Genomic DNA, 17180 nt, shown 5'->3' with positions numbered 1-17180 from the left:
TTTTAAACCCATTTCTGCCAATAAGTAATTTGAATGTTAATGTCAGGCACTCGTGGCCGTTCCCCCGCCCTGTCCCGCTTGACGGGAGGGCTCTGCCACCACTGCTGGCCCCAGGAGGGATGGGGACTGGGATGCTGTGCCGCCAGCACGCCGTGGGGTCTGGGAGCCCCAGCACCCCCTCATCCCCTGCCCTGCGTCTTCTCTGATGCTCAGGGGGTTTATTTGTGTGTTTCAGGGAGGGGAAAAAAGAAAGGATTTCAGAAAAATCCTGTATTTTTTTAACATGGGGCCACGCGCAGCCATCCCGTGGCTGCGGCGACGGCGTGGGGACGCGCTGGGGTGCGGTGAGGCAGCGCTGCAGCTCTCATTGCCCTTTCTTGTCGTGTCCTTCCTCGCATGCCATCCTCCAGCCTGCGCCGTTACAGCGACGCCAGTTAGACCTAATTAGCGCTGGAGCCACGTGCCGGCGCGGGCAGCGGGGGGGATGCTCAGGGAAGCCGTGGTTTGCTGCATCCCCACCTCAGGGAATGGCTATCGTGCTGACTTCCGACTTTATTTCCCCTAATTAATATCCAAGGTAATTATGTCTGTGTCAAAAAGTCTTTCGCTCAGTGCATGACGTCCATAATCGCACCAAGATGAAGCATGTTTTAATTAGCGGCAGCCCACCAGGCTGGGAAGCGAAGGCTTCCCACATGTCCTCCCGGGAAAATTAACATATGAGCCCGTCAAAAGGCTGGCGAGAAGAAATTCATCAAATCAGGGAAGAAAAGGCCCCGTATCCCCATGAGGGTCCCTGCCCTTGCCTAGCCCCGGCCCCGACGAGCAATGCGGCACTGAGCAAGTCATTGCTGCAACAGCCAAGGTCTTCTTGGCGCCATAGGACCAGGCTTTGTAGGGGCGGTGGTGTCGCCCGCAGGAATAACCCGCTAGTCTTGCTTTTAAAGAGTACCTTAAGCATTGCAGGTCTTAATTTTAAAATGCCCCAGAAAACACCTGGAATAGGTTTGGGGTGCTGGGGAAGGGCAGCAGAGGGTGGGTAAGTACCTTGCAGGGCCCTTGGCTGGTGGGCAGTGGGAAGAGCCCCTTGGTCCTACCATCCTTGGGCTTGTCTTACACCATACAAATATGTGCCCAGCCCTGTTATAGTGTCTATAATGCCCCGTTATTGCTTCTAGGGACCTCCCTGGCCACGCTCCAGGGCAGCCTGAGCAACCCTGCCTGCAGCCTGCAGTCTCCCATGCCTGCCTACGCTGGGTTTGACCAGAGGAGAGGTCAACCATCCTAGAACCTGCCAGAAACACGAGAAAAACCCGCTGGAAACAGTGAGCTTTGTTGCAATATGAAAATCAAATGCAAAGCTTGGTGGGTATTTTTAGCTGTTTAAGGCTGAACAGGTGTTTGAAAGGTCAGATGTGAGTTATTGGAAAAAAAAAAAAAAAAAATCTCTTGAGAACCTGGCAGCATGGTGTTGTTGCTCCCGTGGCACTGGATAGCCGCGGCGTGGCAGCCCTCGGCCGTTCGGCTCTGCTGAAGCTGCGGTGGTCAGCCCCCAGCTGATGGGTGCTTCGGCTTGCCAGCCCCACCGAGCCCTCCCCCGGCGCGCGCCACCCCCCAACCGGGGAGCGCATCGTTGGCTTTGGGTGCTCGTCATTCCCGAGGCAGGCAGGGGTTACGGGATGTGGGAACGGCCTGGGTCGGCTTGGAGCTCGTCTGGCCGGGCTGATGGCGTGTGTGTCAACAGTGTGTGCACAAGGCAGTCATGAGTGTCTGGGGAGGGGGGTGAATGTGGAAAGGTTGACTTCCGATGGACGCGGGGCTCTGTGGCGGTGAGGCTTTCACATGGCTTTTTCCATGAGAAAAATTGTTTTTATTTTCCTTTTCAAGGAATAAAGGAAGTTTGTCATCCTTAAAACAACACTGCATGTGGTTTTAATTAGTTACTAAAGCAAAAATTTAAGAGCACAGAAAGAAAGGGCCTGTCTCTTGGGGAAGACCCAGATGATGTGCTTTTAGTGGACCTGGGCTGTGACTACCCTGGACCTGGCCATGGCCAACCCAGACGACGGCCAACCTGGACCATGACCACCTTCAACTTGGCCATGACCAACCTGGGCCACAACCACCTTTGATCATGGCCACGGCTGCCAGCCTGGGCCATGACCACCTTTGACTTGGCCGTGGCCAACCTAGCCCTGGCGATGGCCAGGCTCATGCCCAAAGGCGAGACCCTTGGCTCTGCGCCGCTGCATGCTGCCGGCATGGCAGCGGCTCTCTTCCCAAGGTCACTGGGTTCCGGCAGGCGATGAGCTCCTTCCAACAGGAGTCACACCAAAGCTAAATGGAGAGCACGAGGTGTGACGACTTGCCCGCACAGGCCGGTTGGCTCCCGAACGCCAACGGGCCCAAAGAGCCATGGGCAGAGCGTGGCCGGCAGCTGCCAGAGCCTCGGCTGGGCAATAAAGCCTTTTTTTTTTGAGTTAAAGAAGCCCCAAAAATAGCACCTGAAACCAATAAACTTCCCTTTCAGGAACTTCTGTAATTTGAAACACACACAAGAACAAAAAAAAAAAAAAATCCAGAATTTTTTTGAAGTTGTTTGTCAAGGAGGACTTTTTGGGGTTGTTTTTAAATACATTTCAGCTGATGGGTGCCGGGGTGCAGGAGCACTTGGCACAGCAGCTCCCAGCACGGGCTGTGGCTTCCCGGGGACTTCTCAATCTGCTTTTCCCTCCAATCTCTTCCTGCCTTTCAGCCTTCCCAGCTGACGCACGGTCCCACCGCATTGCGTCACGCAGCCCAAACTCCGGCCACCCAGCTGGTATTTCGGAATAAATGGCTAAAAATATCCCCCCCCACACACACACAGACACACACACTCCGTGCCTGGCGCACAGGACGGGCCAGCAGCTCATCGCCTTTGAGCAAAAGGGAAAAAAAAAAATATCAAGCACGGGGCCCACCACCACACTGAGCGCTTGGTTCGTGCCTGCCGCATCGCCGCAGACCTTCAAAATGGGAATTAAACGGGACGCCAGGCAAGGAGCGGGGGAAAGCAGCGCCGGCCCGGGGATGCGGGTGTGATCGCCTCGGGAAGCATCGGCTGCTCCTGCAGGTCCCACCTTGCCCCTGCCGCCCCGTTTTTGGCATGCAACAGGCTCCCTCCCTCTGTGACAACCGTATCGATCCTCTTATTTATCAGCCTTTAAGACAATTTATTGGCGTCTCCAAAAAGAAGCCTGCGTGCCCTGCTCCAAGTGCCAGCCCCACTGAATTTAGGGAGCTCTGCCATCACCTCTCACCTGCTCCTTTTACGCCAGAAGCCGCACTGGAGGAATCTCACCAGAATATCGCTCCAAACCGTGGCTGATGCCGTCGGTTACCTGCCGTCTATTACCGGCGGTGAAATCAAAGCAAGAGGAGCAAGTGGGGGACAGGCAGGGCTGGAAGCATCCCCTCCGCGCTCCCCCGGGGACTTGGCCACCAGACAGCGGGGATGGCTTTGAGAAGGGGGCAGAAATGGGACAGACGGCCAAGGCAGAAGCAAGGTGAGACGGTAATCTTTACAAGCAGATTTTGATTAAAATTAAAAATCATTAAAATAAAATGTAAAATAATAAAATCAAAATGACAAAAAGAAAATTCATAAAAATAATGTAAAATTAAAAATACTAATAAAATAAACCCCCATGCATCCCCAAACTTTTTCAACAACTATGAAAACCACCCAGGGACGCACAGCACCCAGCGCTTGGGTTTGAGCCCATTGATGCAGCCCGTGTCTACAGAGCCCCAAAAATACATCTGTGCCCATAAATATGGGGAAAAGAAGGAAGAAAACCCCGAAGCTCTCCCAGCTGGGGCTGCAGAGGTGCTGCTTTTGGGTTTGGACGTGCTCGAGGCAACATCTTGCAAAGCAGCTTCATTTAACAGACGCATTTTAGTGTCCCGGGAGCTTCAAAGCGCCTCCGAGCAGAAGGAGACCCTGGGTACGTGCCTGCGCCCTGGATCTGGGTAAGAACTGGTGATAAATCAGCAAATATCCCCTTCCCCAGCCCTTCCTCAGGTGATCAGGCCCGAAGAAAGATCCCCCAAAGAAAACAGCACTCAGGACAAATAGTTGGAAGTTTTTATTCATATAAAACTCAAATTAAGAACATAAAAGATTGCATCTTAAAAAAAAAAAAAAAAAAAAAAGATCTGCAATTATTTACAGCAGTATTGCACGAGTAGAGTGGCAATTACCCTGTCCAAAATTCATCAGTGCAAAACACAAGTAAGCCAGGGAAATTGCAGTAAAAATGCTACATACGCTGGGTCCTGTGAAACGAGTTAGTAATTCATCAGCACATCGGCGTGCGCTGGGGCGGTACCTGATGTTACAGCTGGTCCAGGGAAAGTGGCTGAGACGGAGGAAAATGTGGCTTTGAAAAGGGGGTGGCAAAAACCGCAGGGATGGAGAAGCCAAATTCCCACTGAATTTCACTAATGTTGAAGTCTTTGACGTGCCTAAATCACTACTGGGAAGTGGGACTTAGGCACTTTGAGGAAAAAAAAAGGATAATAATCTCATTATCTGAACCATCCTGGCTGCGCTGCCAGAAGGCAGCGCTTTCGAAGGTGATCCGGCGCTTGCTGCAGGGGCAGGGAGGAGCGAAGGGGGAAACCAAAATCTTTACAGGAACTTAAATAAGCAGAAAATAAATATACAACATTTCTACAAGTTACAGCATTATGGAACAGTAGAGTGCATTAATTACACGGGGGGGGGGGGGGTGGGGAGGAGGGAAGAATCTACAGTATTTACCAAGTTCAAATCTAAAAAAGTTTAGGGGAAAAAAAAAAGTAACTTTTCCCTTTTTTTTTTTTTTTTTTTACTTATTCATAAGCTGTACAAAACTTACATGAGAGAAAGGAAAGGAAATACATTGCACACAGATATTTGGCTCAGATGATGAAAATAATATGGTGCCCTACTCTAATAAATATTCAGGTATTTACAGTTATGGAAAAGAGAAGCGTTAACGCATTGGGTGAGATCGCCTGGGAATAAATCTGGTTTCCCCACAACCAAGGAAAACTCTTCATCGTATCCTTTTGGCAGAAAAGAGACCACAGGTTACGCTTAAAATGACCCAGAGCAGTCAGCCAACGTGGCTAAAACAAGCATAATCACTATTCTAAAAACATCGTTCTTCTGTTTAGACACTTTCTGGTTTTGTTTTGGTTTTTTTTTCCCTAAACCTCACAACTCTACGGGGTTAAAACCTGGTTTTTGGGGGCTCATTTTCCTATGCCTAGCTTTCGGCCAGGATCGCCTCCTGCGGAGAACTCCCAGGCAGACAGCGCCAATACCTCCTTTTTTTTTTCCCTTAAAATTAATACAATTTTTGTCGCCATCGTTGGCTGGGGCAGCCCGGCGGGGAGGACGGGGTAAAGTGCTCGGCTTTTCTTTGGTGTACTCCAAGGGACACATTCTGGGCGGCGCAGTGCCAGTGGGATGCCGGGATGCTGTAAGGCTGCGAGATCCGAAAGCACCGTTTCATCCACCAGCAATGGATGAAACTCAACCATAAAAAAACCCAAACTCGTTTGGTTTCCCATCTGCTGCCAAATTTTATCTTTTTTTTTGTTTTCCTTTTAATTTTATCAGCAGCCATGCAATTCCACGGAGGTTCCCATGGGAAACCTGCGGCGGCAGCCTCCCTGTCAGGGTTTTCCTTATAAACCCTACAGAAAAGAGGCGATGGCTGGGGCAGCACAGCTACGGTGAGCCAAAACCAAGGGGACGAGGAGCAGGAACCTGCCCTGGCCAAGCTCCCCAGAGATTTTAATCGCTCGCTCTCCACCAGTGCAAAGGTTCCCCCCACAGCCTCTCCAAAATACCCTTTCCTAAACATCCCCTGCTCCTGCAGCTGAGGCCAAACTCCTGCAACCCACGCTCAGTTTGCAGGTCCAAAAATTGATAATAAAATTAATTTTTTAAAAAAAAAAAAAATCACTGTAATCCTCCAGAGAGGAGTGCAGTCGGAGGCACGCAGCCCCGCACCGACACCACGGCTCTTCGCCCACCCAACAGGCACAGGCAGCCAGTGCATAGAGGTCAGATTGTACAGTTTGTCCATGTTAAAAACACTACCAATCATCCATGGCACTCAACAGCTTCTCCCTGTACACGTATTGCAGGGAAAATCACTCTCGTGGGCTTGGGTTTGGTTTTTTCTTGGGTTTTTTAATCTTTTTTTTTTCCTATGGTGCTGGTGAAACCAGAGATAAAACCGCAGCGTTTGGAAGCGGATTCGAGGACCACCTGCAGCCGCCAGAGGAAAGGGGCAGCTCCGGAGGCAGAGAGGGGTACATTTGTGCATAGATACGGGGGTGGCCGGAGCAGCCACCCCTCCTGAAAGCACCTGGCATGCAGCAGCCACCCGCGAGATGAACCGGAGACCACGGAGGGGCCCGAGGAGACAGACCTGCTTCTTCTGACAAGCCCTGGGGGCTCCTCCAGCAAGGGTGCGGGGTGTCTGGGTGGAAGGGGAGATGCCGTGGGACAGCATCGAGCACCCGGTCAGGTCTTCCCAGGGGAAGGAGGGCAGCTCGGGAGGAGACGCGGCAGTCGATGAGGAGCGGATCCGTACCAGGTCGGCATCCTTTGGCGCCTCATCCCAGCGCACGAGCCTCCGGGTTCTTCACGCCGACGATCCCATCCCGCTTACCGCCCTGCTCCGGGCTGTCCTGTCTGAACGCAGAGCATCCCGGGGGAAAAAAAAAAAAAATCCAGCGCCTTAAAAACCCTCCTGGTTTCAACAGCAACGGCTTAAAACAGTTCCTGGAGTTACGCAGCAGGAGCTGCCGTCGCCAGGTGCAAAGCTGCGGTGTGCTGGGAACTGTTTTTACCTGCCTCCAAGAACGTTTTATTGCTGAATTAGTCAGTCACCAACGTTATATATTATATATAATATTATACAATATGTAAGCGTTTTCACACATTTGATAGAAAGAATTTCTCAAAACAAAAAAAGGCAACCTGGTGGATTGGGTTTTTTTGTTTGGTTGGTTGTGGTATTTCGGACCCTGGGAGTCTGACAGCTAAGTCATGAAATTCAGAGTGTTAAAAAAAAAAATACATATATATATTTAAAAAAAAAAAATAAAAATCAGTCAGCAGGAAATAGGCTATTTGCATGATGCAAATGAAGGTGAATTTAGGGTAGCATTAGGTATTTACAGGTAAAAGAAGTGCTGATTTAAATCCCTCTGCTCTTCTTCCATCATCGCCATCCTTTTCCATAGGCAAGCGCCCAGGTGGCAAAGGAAGAGGCGAGGGCTCCACGAGTCTCTGCAATAAGGTCTGCAAGGCAAACTAAGGCGGCTCTGCCCGTCAGCTGGCTCAGGCTTTCCTCTTCCCTGCTGCAGGGTTTATCCCAGACGAGCCGACAGGCTTCCAGAAATGATGACAAAAAAAGTTATTTCATTGCTGTTGAAAATTTTCGCTGAGACTATTTTGGAAAAATAAAAAAGAAAAAATAATGAAAGAGTTGAGAGAAATGCAGTAAACACCACTCTCGGACAAAATCCTGCATCGGAGAGTCCCAGCAGGTCGGCGTGGGATGTCTGCCCTCATCCGACGGCCCCTGCCGTGTGTCCCCACGGGAGAGGCAGGGTGGGAGCCGGGCGGTGCGGGGAGCCCTGCGACCGTCCCTCTGTCCGTCCTCCCCAGGCTTTCCCAACAAGTAAACTAGTCCTGGCGCCTCGGGACGCGCCCGCTGCTCACTGCATCCTCCAGATGAGGCGGATGATGTAACGCAGGAGGCGCAAAATGATGATCTGGGGGTTTCCCGCCCGGTTATCCAAGAAACCCTAAAACGAAAGAGGAGGGGAAGAAAAAAAATAAAAGAAAACCAAACAAGATGGTGACTTTAATTTCCAGCACAGAGCCCCTGCGCTACGAACACCTTGTGCAGTGCCACGCGGGTACTGCAGAGGTGCGGAATCGAGCCTTTTACAAAGAATAAAAGCAAACCCTGCGACCTTTCGTGTTTTCCTTCAATTAAAAGCCTTATCATACTCAAAGGGTCAAAGCTGCCGGCTCCCCGGCCGCGTTTGCCCTGAAGGCGGCCGCCACGGCGCCGCTCAACGGGGATGTCACATGCGAGTCCCTGCGTGTGGGCACAGGAGGCACGTGATGCTGCCGTGGGGTTTGAAACGTGGCAAAGGAGCAGTAAGACCTGCTACACAGTCAGGGGGGTTTAAAAGCCATAGTGTGGGACGGCTGAGAGGAAAAAATGGTAAAATAAGGAAAACAAAAATAATAAAATAAGGAAAACAACAAATATTAAAACTAGAAAGCCCCTCAGCAGGCAGAGCAGCATGAGTCAATGTACAGGCAAGTCCCCACCTGCAGCAACACCACGCAGATTTTAGTTCAGACCACTCCAAGCATAACCACCACCTCATTCACAAAAGACGGCAAACCGGACACAGCAGCAAAACGCTCCTCCCTGGAGTGAGGGATCTCTGTATCACAACAGCGTACAACGAAAACAAAAAAGAGCAATCACGGAACGAGCTTTTATTTTTAAGCCTTTTTTTAAGGGTGAAAGGACAGCCCAAGCATCCCCCTCTCCGCCATCCCAAAGCAATCCGATTCGGGCCATATTTGGTGCAGTAAAATCATGCTTGTGCATGCCCCACGGAGAGAAATTACGCTGTTTACACCGATATGCAAACTGCCCTCCCCGCTACGGGGGCGTAACGCGGGCGGTCCCGCAGCGGGGTGCTGTCACCATGGAGGGACGATGCTCGAGCAGCCCCCGACCATGCATGCCTCCCACCCTGGGCATCCCTGCGCCCCGGGGCATCGGGTCCCCGCACAAGTGGGATTTACCCACCCGGGACCTGCCCCCCACCAGCACGCCGCTAAGCCCACCGCACTACCTGACCGCCGATATGGCGGAGAGCAAGCAAAAAAAAACAAAACAAAAAAAAACCCCAACAGGTTTAGAGAGAATGCAAAAGAAATGCCAAAGTTGGGTTTTCTTTAATGAAGAGGTATAAAAAAAAATTGGGGAGTTGAAACAAGACATTTTCCACTTCTGCAGGCAGCTCGGGTGCGTGCGGCAAAGCTTGGGGCATGCAACAGTGGCCAAGCGATGCACCACCCTCTGCCGGCAAAAGCCTCGGCGTGGAGCTGGTCTCCACGGCCAGAGGGCCCCGTGGTCATCTCCGCTCGCTGGACCCACAAGCTTTCTCGGGGCAAAGAAGGGCTGAATGGCAAGTTGTCCGATTCCCCTCTGTCTTGCCCAAGAGACAGTCCCTGGGGTGTGACGCACAGGGCGCACCAGTGGGGAACGTGATGGGGAACATGCGGCTCCGACCCGTCCGACAGCTCCGACCTGCCCGGCAAGTGCCGTTTTGGCAGGGCTCTTAGTTCCCCATTTCTAACCTCACGCTTAAAGGGCAAACCCCAGCGAGCGGCAGAGCCAGGCGTGCTGGGAAGGTGTCCTACCTACCCCCTCTTGCCAAAGGGCTCTGCCCTCTCCTCCGGAGCAGCTGGACCGCTCGCAGAAGGAAGCGACACCTTTCTACAAAACAACCACCAAGCACATCGGGGACAATAATTCCACGGCAATCGCTTAAATGCTCTGAAACCTTCTCACTTCTGGGTGCACCAAGCGAGAATTCGTCAGATGCTAATTAAACCAGGTACAAAGTGTTTTTAGGGTCACGCATGACAGCCTCTGCTCGTGTCATCTAGCAAGCAGGACATGGTCCTCTCTGTTTCAGTTCTCTCCCCAGGGTAGCAGGTTGGAAGCTCGGCCACGGTGCTGGGAACCACCTCACGCAAACCAGAGTGATGCTCTGCGACTGGGCACCCGCATCCCACCCTGCTGCCGGCTTCACACCTGCCCTCTTGGACCCATGGGGAAAACCCCTTCCCACCCCTCCTCTGCCAGCCCCCCATTAAATTCCTGCCCTCTTAAACACCAGGCAGCACGGATCATGGTTTTGTACGGGGTGGCACAACACGCCTGGCGCGGATTTCCAGCATCCACGGTCCCACATGGGGCAGCACCAATGGAGCTGGTCCCCACGAGATAGTGAGGAGGGCATTTCTGCTCCAGAAGGTGCTCAAAGGGCCAGCCTGCACTCCAAATTTAAGGCACCGCTCCAGCAGTCAGCGAGGAGGGATGGCACAGCACTCCACGTTCCCGAGAAGCCTCCAGCGAGGCGGTGCAGAGAGGCTGCGCAGAAGGAGCTGGACCGCAGCAGCCTGGCACCCATTTTGGGAGAGAGCCCCTGCCTACAGGCACCCGCCAAACGGACCCTGGGAGCGGCAAGGAAACACGCTGCAGGAGTGACTCACGAGCCGGGAGGATGGATAAAGATCCGGGCAGTCAGCATTTCGTCACCAAGGCCGCTACCTAACGTGCTTCTGACTCCTCTTCCCACAGGCGAGCTCAAGGGCGAGCTGACAGACCAGAAGCCACATGCACGAACACGCAGCCACCAATAAAATTCAGCAGGGAAGTTACTGGCTAACATTGCTCTTCCCAGAACTACTGTTACCTCATCTCCCCGGGCTGTTTTGTTTTAGGGTTGTTTGGGTTTTTTTTTTTTTGCTTGGTTTGGGGTAGGGGTTTGCATTTGCATTAGTGCCACCTATTTTTATTGCAACACTGAAAGGTGAGAGAGTTCACACTCTTATAAATACATGTGTTTCAAAATGGCTCCGGCAGATTCTCTGTAAGACAAATAAGCTCAGACTGAGTCTATCCCTCCTTCTTATTTGCAACTACGCTTCATGCAGGCGATCCTGGGCAGCAGGAATCTGGGAGTCAGGCACAAAAACCTGCTCCATTTGCTCCTAAAAACGCTGGAGCAGGCACCCAACTGCTCCCCAGCTCCCAGCTGGGCACCGCTTCCAGAGGGGCTCTTCCCAAGGCCACCCCAAAAATACCCCAACACACCCACACTTTCTCTGCCCCTTAAAACTTTCTCTGCCTCTTAAACTTTTAGAGGTTTCTTCCTCATTATTGCCAGGTCCACTCCCAATCCAGCAACACACTTGGGTTGCTACAAAAGATACTGCGAACTTCGCACCCGAAAGCCTCAAGTGCCAGTTTAAAGGTTATTTTTAATTGATTTAATGACGCTGCAGCAGACGACTCGCCGGCGCAGGCAGCACACCCCGGCGTCCAGGCAAAGACAACCACCCGCGCATCCTTTTCTACATTTGAGTGAACGAAACATTCACCACAGAACCAGTTTTCAGAGATGATTAAGCTTTTCCTTTTTAGAGACCGTGCGTAAAGAAATGGAAAGTAAAAAGATGAAAGTTACCCTTCTTGGACAATAGGAGGCATTGAACTCGTCTCCGATGCGCCGCAGCTCCTGTGCAATCCAGATTTCGGGCTGTATGTCTTCCACTAGCGAGTGAGACTGCCCCCGGGAAGCTGCACAGAACAAAACCAGAGCATTTGAAACAGATGAACAACAACAAAAAAACCCCACTCTATTAAACTTGGCAAGAGTTGATGGACTACTACTTTTTTTAAATTTTTTTTTTTTTTTAATATATATTTTTAAAATACAGTTCCTAGGAGTTGCACAGCTGCCAGGCTGCAAAGGCCTGCACGCTGTATGCAGCGACTTGTTGCATAAGATGTGCACTGGAGGAGAGGCTTTTATTCCTTATTGGTTTTATTTTATTATTATTAGGGTTTTATTCCTTATTGGTTTTATATTATCATTATTATTAGGCTTCCCTTAGGAGCATCTCCTCTGGCACATCCAAGCATTGGTCCCCTCTTAAATAGGGAGGAATGCCGAGATGCCACTCCCCAATTTCTTTCCCTGGCAAAACCTCCTCTTCCCTCTCTTTCTAAATAATTTTATTTTCTTGCAGGCACAGCAGCAACTTCTTCTCTAACCTTAGAAAAACTCTCTGTCTGGACAGTTTAATTGAATTCTCACATTTCTTCCCCAAACAGTTCTGAAGTGCTCAACGAGAAAAGGAAAACGATTGGTTTTGTCGTACTGAGAAAAAAAGCCAGAATTGGATTTGTACGCCGAGAAACCATGCTTCCAGCAAACCGAAGGACTTTCCGTCTGCGGGAGGGAACCGGGACGCTCGCCTCTCAAACACCATCTTCCTGCACTTTAGCAGAAAATAAACGCGACGCTAGAAAACAGTGCTGGCTTATAAAAGAAAGACAAAAACAAAACAAAGAGCTAATGCATCAATTATACTGTACTATATATAGCTAGTTTAGTCTCCATTTTAAGAAGTTACTAGACACGTGATAAAGCCACCACGCAATCCCCCAAATAGCCGGGGGAGAAAGAAGCAGCCTGTGACCCAGGCAGGACCTCGTACAGTACTTATGCTGCCTCTTCCCCCTCCCACAAACCCAAGCACAGGATCCGAGCAAGAATCATAGCCTTAAGGAAAAAAAGCCAAACACAGAAAAAGCCCAAACAACCCCCCAAAAAAACCACCGCACAAAACAAAACAGAGCGTTTTGGCACGACAGCTTAGAAGGAATCACAAGGGAATAGAAATAGCTTCCAATCTCAAAATATTCAAAGGATTAGTGGGGCAGTAAAAAAAAAAAGTAAATTAAAAATTTTAAATAAAAGCCTGGCTCCGACCTGACTGGAAAATGTATTTCCGAGCCAAACTAGCGCTGCTTGGCTCGAGGATCTGTTTTGTTTTCATGCTGTAGTAGCGCAGGAGTACTACCCGCTGCCTGCCCGGGGATGGCCCCGGCGTATTTATTTTCCTCGCTGGTGAATGAAACGCGGCGCAGCCCTCGCGATACTCCACCCCGGCGCTCCGGGAACGCAAACAGGATTTCGGCTGGGGCGGGGCGACCATCCAAAATCCCACCGCCGTCACTAGAGCCGGCCCCGGGCTGCCTTTCCTGGCAAGAGCTAAGCTAGGGAGGGGAAAAAAAAGGGGTGGGGGAAAAGGAAGACAGGACAAAAAGATGCAGAGACACCCAGGGATGCAGAGAACACTGCCAGGGGGAGGGGTACCACCCCTTCTCTCTCCATCCTTCCCCCATTCTCCATCCTTCCCCCCTGCCCCAACATCGCACCCAACAGCTCATCCGCTCGAGAGATGAAGGCTGGGGTTGGTGGCTGAGAGCGAAATCGGGCTGAGGTTTTCAGAAAGGACTTTCTGTGGTGCTGCTGAACAGCAGCGTCAAAAGGGTCCAGTCATAACTGGTCGCAAAACCTGTCAGAGGTGTTTTCAGGGGGCCCCCAGTCATACTACGAGCTGGCACCCGCCACCAACGGTGAGATGGCTGCCACAGGGACAAACCGAGAGGCCACCAGCACCCCCGGGATACCTGCATCTTGCTCTAGCCCATGGGATGCTCCAGCTGGGGACAGCATGGCAAAGCTGCGGTCCCAGCTTAGAAACAAACAAAAAACCAAACCCACCCCCAAAAAACCCCAACTAAACCAACCCCAAACTGCACCTCCACCTCCCAGGCTTGGTCATCCAAACCCCCTGGGGAAAAACCCCTTGGAGAGCAGCTCCAGATGAACTGCACGCAAAGCTCAGGGAGAAAATTACTGTGGCTCCAAAACAAGAGCAACATGAATGACACCACCAGCGTCTCGGCTTGAGGTTCCCCCCTTAAATTCACCTATTACACCCGGACGATCTCCTCCACAGGCAAGGAGAGGTTCACACTGCTTCTCTCCCCTCTTCCACAGCACAGGAGAACACACCGGGATCAAATCAGCACCGGGAAAACCCATTTACAGAGCACTTGCACACACCTGCTCCAAATACATCCCCCAAACCGGCGTGCAAGCCCTGCACTCCTGTGCCTTTAGACAGAGCTGCTGTTTGAACAAAAAACCCAACCAAATGAAACCATCGGCTCCTGTTAAGAGCCAAAGACTTGAAATACTAGTCTAAGATTCACACAGCCCCACCAAAGGGCAGGTTTCTCATCTCAGGAGGCTTTATGGCGAGTGGTCCCACAGGCACGCCATCCCCACGCATGACAAAGTCATCCCTGCTGCTCTCCTACTCATCCCCAAAAGCATCTTCCCAGATATGCTGAGCACTGCACCGCTTCCCACCTCCCATCCCGCAACATCCCCTCGCCGCTTTTGTCTCATTTCCCCCCCAGAAAAATGGCTTTGGAGGTGGCCAGCTGAACCCCACGCTGTCAGAGAAGCAAGACACCCCGAAGCATCGCTGCCCACCACCTCCCTTGTCAGGGAGAACTCTTCCTCCAGCATTTAGCACTCGCTCACACACCCGCACACAACCAAAAGCATCCCGTAATTCCCCAGGGCTGCCTCCACCTTTTTTGTCTGGCAGGGGCACCTTCAGCGCTTAATTGTTATTTGGGCCGTCATCGCTGAGAACTTTGGGGAAGGTTTTATGAGGTTGAGAAGAGGCAGCTTCGGGGCAGAGCACGAGCTTGCTGTGCTCGATTAGCCTTGGAAACAGTCCACCGCTGCCCGCGGGAGAGAGGCTGAGAGCACCTATCACACACAAACCGCTCCAGCTTACAGGAAACGCTTGTTTATTATTATTATTATAGTAGGCCACTTGCTTATGCTTCCTAGAGAAGCTCTCCATCTCGCAGCCCGCAGTCAGTGCCTTACAACAGATAAAAATCAGCACATAAAAAAAAAAAAACACAACAAAAACCAAGTTATACCCTTTGCTTCCTCGCAGAGGGACCCATTTCCGTGCGGAAAACTTAACGGCACGCATCCGGCAGGACACCGCCAAGGCAAGGGGACCGAGGAAGAGGTGCTCAGGGCAAACCCAACAGGCCTTTCTCGAGGCGAGCTGCACGGTAAAGTTGCAGCCTGGGAGTTGCAGTCCCCGATCGGGGATAAAACAGCTCTACAGATCCGCGCTCTCAGCTTAATCGTGTTTGAGAGTAGCCAAGGGTCCCATTTAAATAGCTCAAGTATTTTCCATTTGCTTATAGCTGTTTAGGATGATGCCCCTAGCAACGATAACAGAACAAAGGCTCCAGTAAAACCAGCGTTTCAACAGCTTTCCTACGGTGATGAAAAAGCAGGAGCTCAGAAAAATCAGGGAGAACCTCAATTTCTTCCTGGAGCGCCAAAAAAGAAAAGTCACTCGCTGCTAAGACGTTGGCTGCGGCTCTCCCTGCCGAGGAACTCCAGCATCCCTGCCTGGCTGTGCCACGTGTGTTTGCGCTATGCGAGGTTGTGAAACTTGCATTAAGCTGTAATTACTGCAATAATGTCAGAAAATCTTTCCTAAGGGCATATTACAGTAAGCCCTCTGCAGCTGTAACCACAGCCATTAACCAGGGAGAGCAAAAAAGAAAAAAAAAACCCAAAACAAACCCTAAGAAAAAAAAAAAAAGATGTTTTGATCATGTAAAGCTCGGCGTTGGTGTTTGTTATCCCAGGAGAAGCGCTACCGGCACCACACCTCTCATGGGAAGGCACCCACCTTCTCCTGGCTCCCGGCAGAAGTTAAAGGGTTTCCTCCAATTAAAGGGAATTGATCACGAGAGGGGAAAGGCATCGCTGGATGGCTCGAGTGGCTCCGGCAGGCGCGTTGTCTCTGCCACTAGAGGCTTCAACCCAGCCTTACCAGGTAAGCCACATGTAAACACACGCCCGCCCGCCACCACGCTGCTTTCAAGCACCAATTTCGGGTTTTGCCAAAACAAGCGGGAGTTTTGTGACCCTAGCACCTATGACACCACGTGCCTTGTTTAGAAAGAAACAGGAGTAGGAAAAAAAAAACAAAAAACAACACAGAGCGAGAAGTCACTTACCTCTCGGCAGTGCACAAACCCTGGTGAAAAGCAGCGCATAAAGCCTTGCGAGAAGCGAGCCCTGACTAGGAAGCTGGGTTAAACAACTTTGTCCCCTCCTCCCCGGGCAGGGACTGACCTATCCCGGAAAAGAATAAAAATCATAATAATAATAATAATTTTTTTAAAAAAGGGCTGGAGGAACGGGTGTTCCCCAGCAGCACGTTTGCTCGGCGGGCCCGGCCAGCTTGCAAAAATCCCACACCCCCCGGCCGGCCGGGCGGGCGTCCAGCCCTGCCGCCGGCGGCCCCTCGCACGGCCCGCAGCTCGCCCTGGCGCGAGCCTCCCGGCGGGGCCTTTTGCGGGTACGGCGGGTGCTGGGGGCACGGCTGAGCCGGGGGAGGGTACGGCGGGACACCCCTCCGGCGCGGCGGCGGGCGGCATCCCGAAAAGGAGACGGCGCGGGACGCGGGAGGCGTTGCTGCAGGTGCGCGGCGGCGTCGCCTCGCTAGAAAGTGTTGCTTTTTGCGTCTTTTAAGGGAAAAATAAACACGCTGAAGGCGGGGAAGGTGTTGCTGCCGGGGGTGAGGAGGATGATGAGGCCGGCTGGGTGCGCTCCCGTCGGTGCAGCCCCGTCCCGTCCACCCCCCCACAAAAAAAAGACCTTACCCATGGCGCTGAGGCAGTGGCTGAGGGCCTGGCAGGGCGGGCTGGGGGTCTGCGTGGCCTTGTCGCAGCTGAGGGGCGCGGGGCTGCGCTCGGCGTCGAAGGAGAAGTACCCGCTGGAGGAACGCGACAGCAGCGGCGACCTCCGCACGAAGATGAAGAAGGGCGATCGGGTGGCGAAGGGCCCGGGGCTGGCGGGCGGGCCCCGGGGCGGAGGCCCCGCCGCGGCGGAGGAGCCGGGCAGGGCGGCGGGAGCTCCGGGGCGCAGCTGCGCGGCCGGGCCCGGCCCCTCCGCCGCCGCCGCCGCCGGTGGAGGCAACCGCCCGCCCTCGCCGTCGCGTTGCGCTTTCACCTCGGGGGGCTGCTTGGCCATCGGGGCTGCCTGCGGGCGGAGCGGGGCGGCGTGAGGCGAGCCCGGGGGAGCGGGAGCGGCACCGGCGGCGGCCCCGGCCCGGCCCCTCCCGCCCCCTCGCCCGGCCCCATTGTTCTGCCGAAAGTGCTGAGGCGGCAGCTCGGCTCCGCGCCGCCCTCCCGCCCGCTCCCCCCCGCGCCCGCCCTCCCGCCTCGCCTCGCCTCGCCTCACCTCGGCCGCGCGCCCTCCCCGCCTCGCCTCGCTCCCCTCTGCCCGGCTCACGGTGCTCCCCGCGGGCGGCGGGGCGGAGCGGGGCGCCCGGCCGCGGGCTGCCGGCGGTGTGCGGCCCTGCGCCTGCCCCGGGCCCTGCGCCGCCTCCG

General features: G+C 53.0%; 1 protein-coding gene and 1 long non-coding RNA gene across 7 annotated transcripts in view; one reads left to right on the top strand and one right to left on the bottom strand.

Annotated features, from left to right (window-relative positions):
- Positions 1 to 6329, top strand: part of LOC142055562 (uncharacterized) — a 24566-nt gene extending 18237 nt beyond the window's left edge. The window contains exon 4 of the long non-coding RNA XR_012659983.1: positions 1179 to 6329. This is a non-coding gene — a long non-coding RNA (uncharacterized LOC142055562). The remainder of the gene's footprint in view (positions 1 to 1178) is intronic.
- On the bottom strand, positions 5993 to 17180 carry BCL2L11 (BCL2 like 11). Of its 6 annotated transcripts, XR_012659981.1 has the most exons (5): positions 17032 to 17164; positions 16452 to 16830; positions 12041 to 12160; positions 11344 to 11456; positions 7845 to 7860 (listed from the first exon to the last, which is right to left on the bottom strand). XR_012659981.1 is itself a non-coding variant. In XM_075089656.1 (4 exons), the coding sequence occupies exons 2-4, from the start codon at positions 16819 to 16821 to the stop codon at positions 7771 to 7773; spliced, it is 573 nt and encodes a 190-aa protein (XP_074945757.1). In that variant the 5' UTR covers positions 16822 to 16830; positions 17032 to 17180; the 3' UTR covers positions 5993 to 7770. The 6 variants fall into 6 exon arrangements, 3 of the variants coding, with proteins under 3 accessions (XP_074945757.1, XP_074945755.1, XP_074945756.1); XM_075089656.1 differs by lacking the exon at positions 12041 to 12160 and having other exon boundaries at positions 5993 to 7860; positions 17032 to 17180; XM_075089654.1 differs by lacking the exons at positions 7845 to 7860; positions 12041 to 12160 and adding an exon at positions 7867 to 8517.

Source organism: Phalacrocorax aristotelis, chromosome 3, assembly GCF_949628215.1.
Source record: "Phalacrocorax aristotelis chromosome 3, bGulAri2.1, whole genome shotgun sequence".
Classification (NCBI taxonomy): domain Eukaryota; kingdom Metazoa; phylum Chordata; class Aves; order Suliformes; family Phalacrocoracidae; genus Phalacrocorax; species Phalacrocorax aristotelis.
This window is presented reverse-complemented; position numbering and strand designations above follow the sequence as displayed.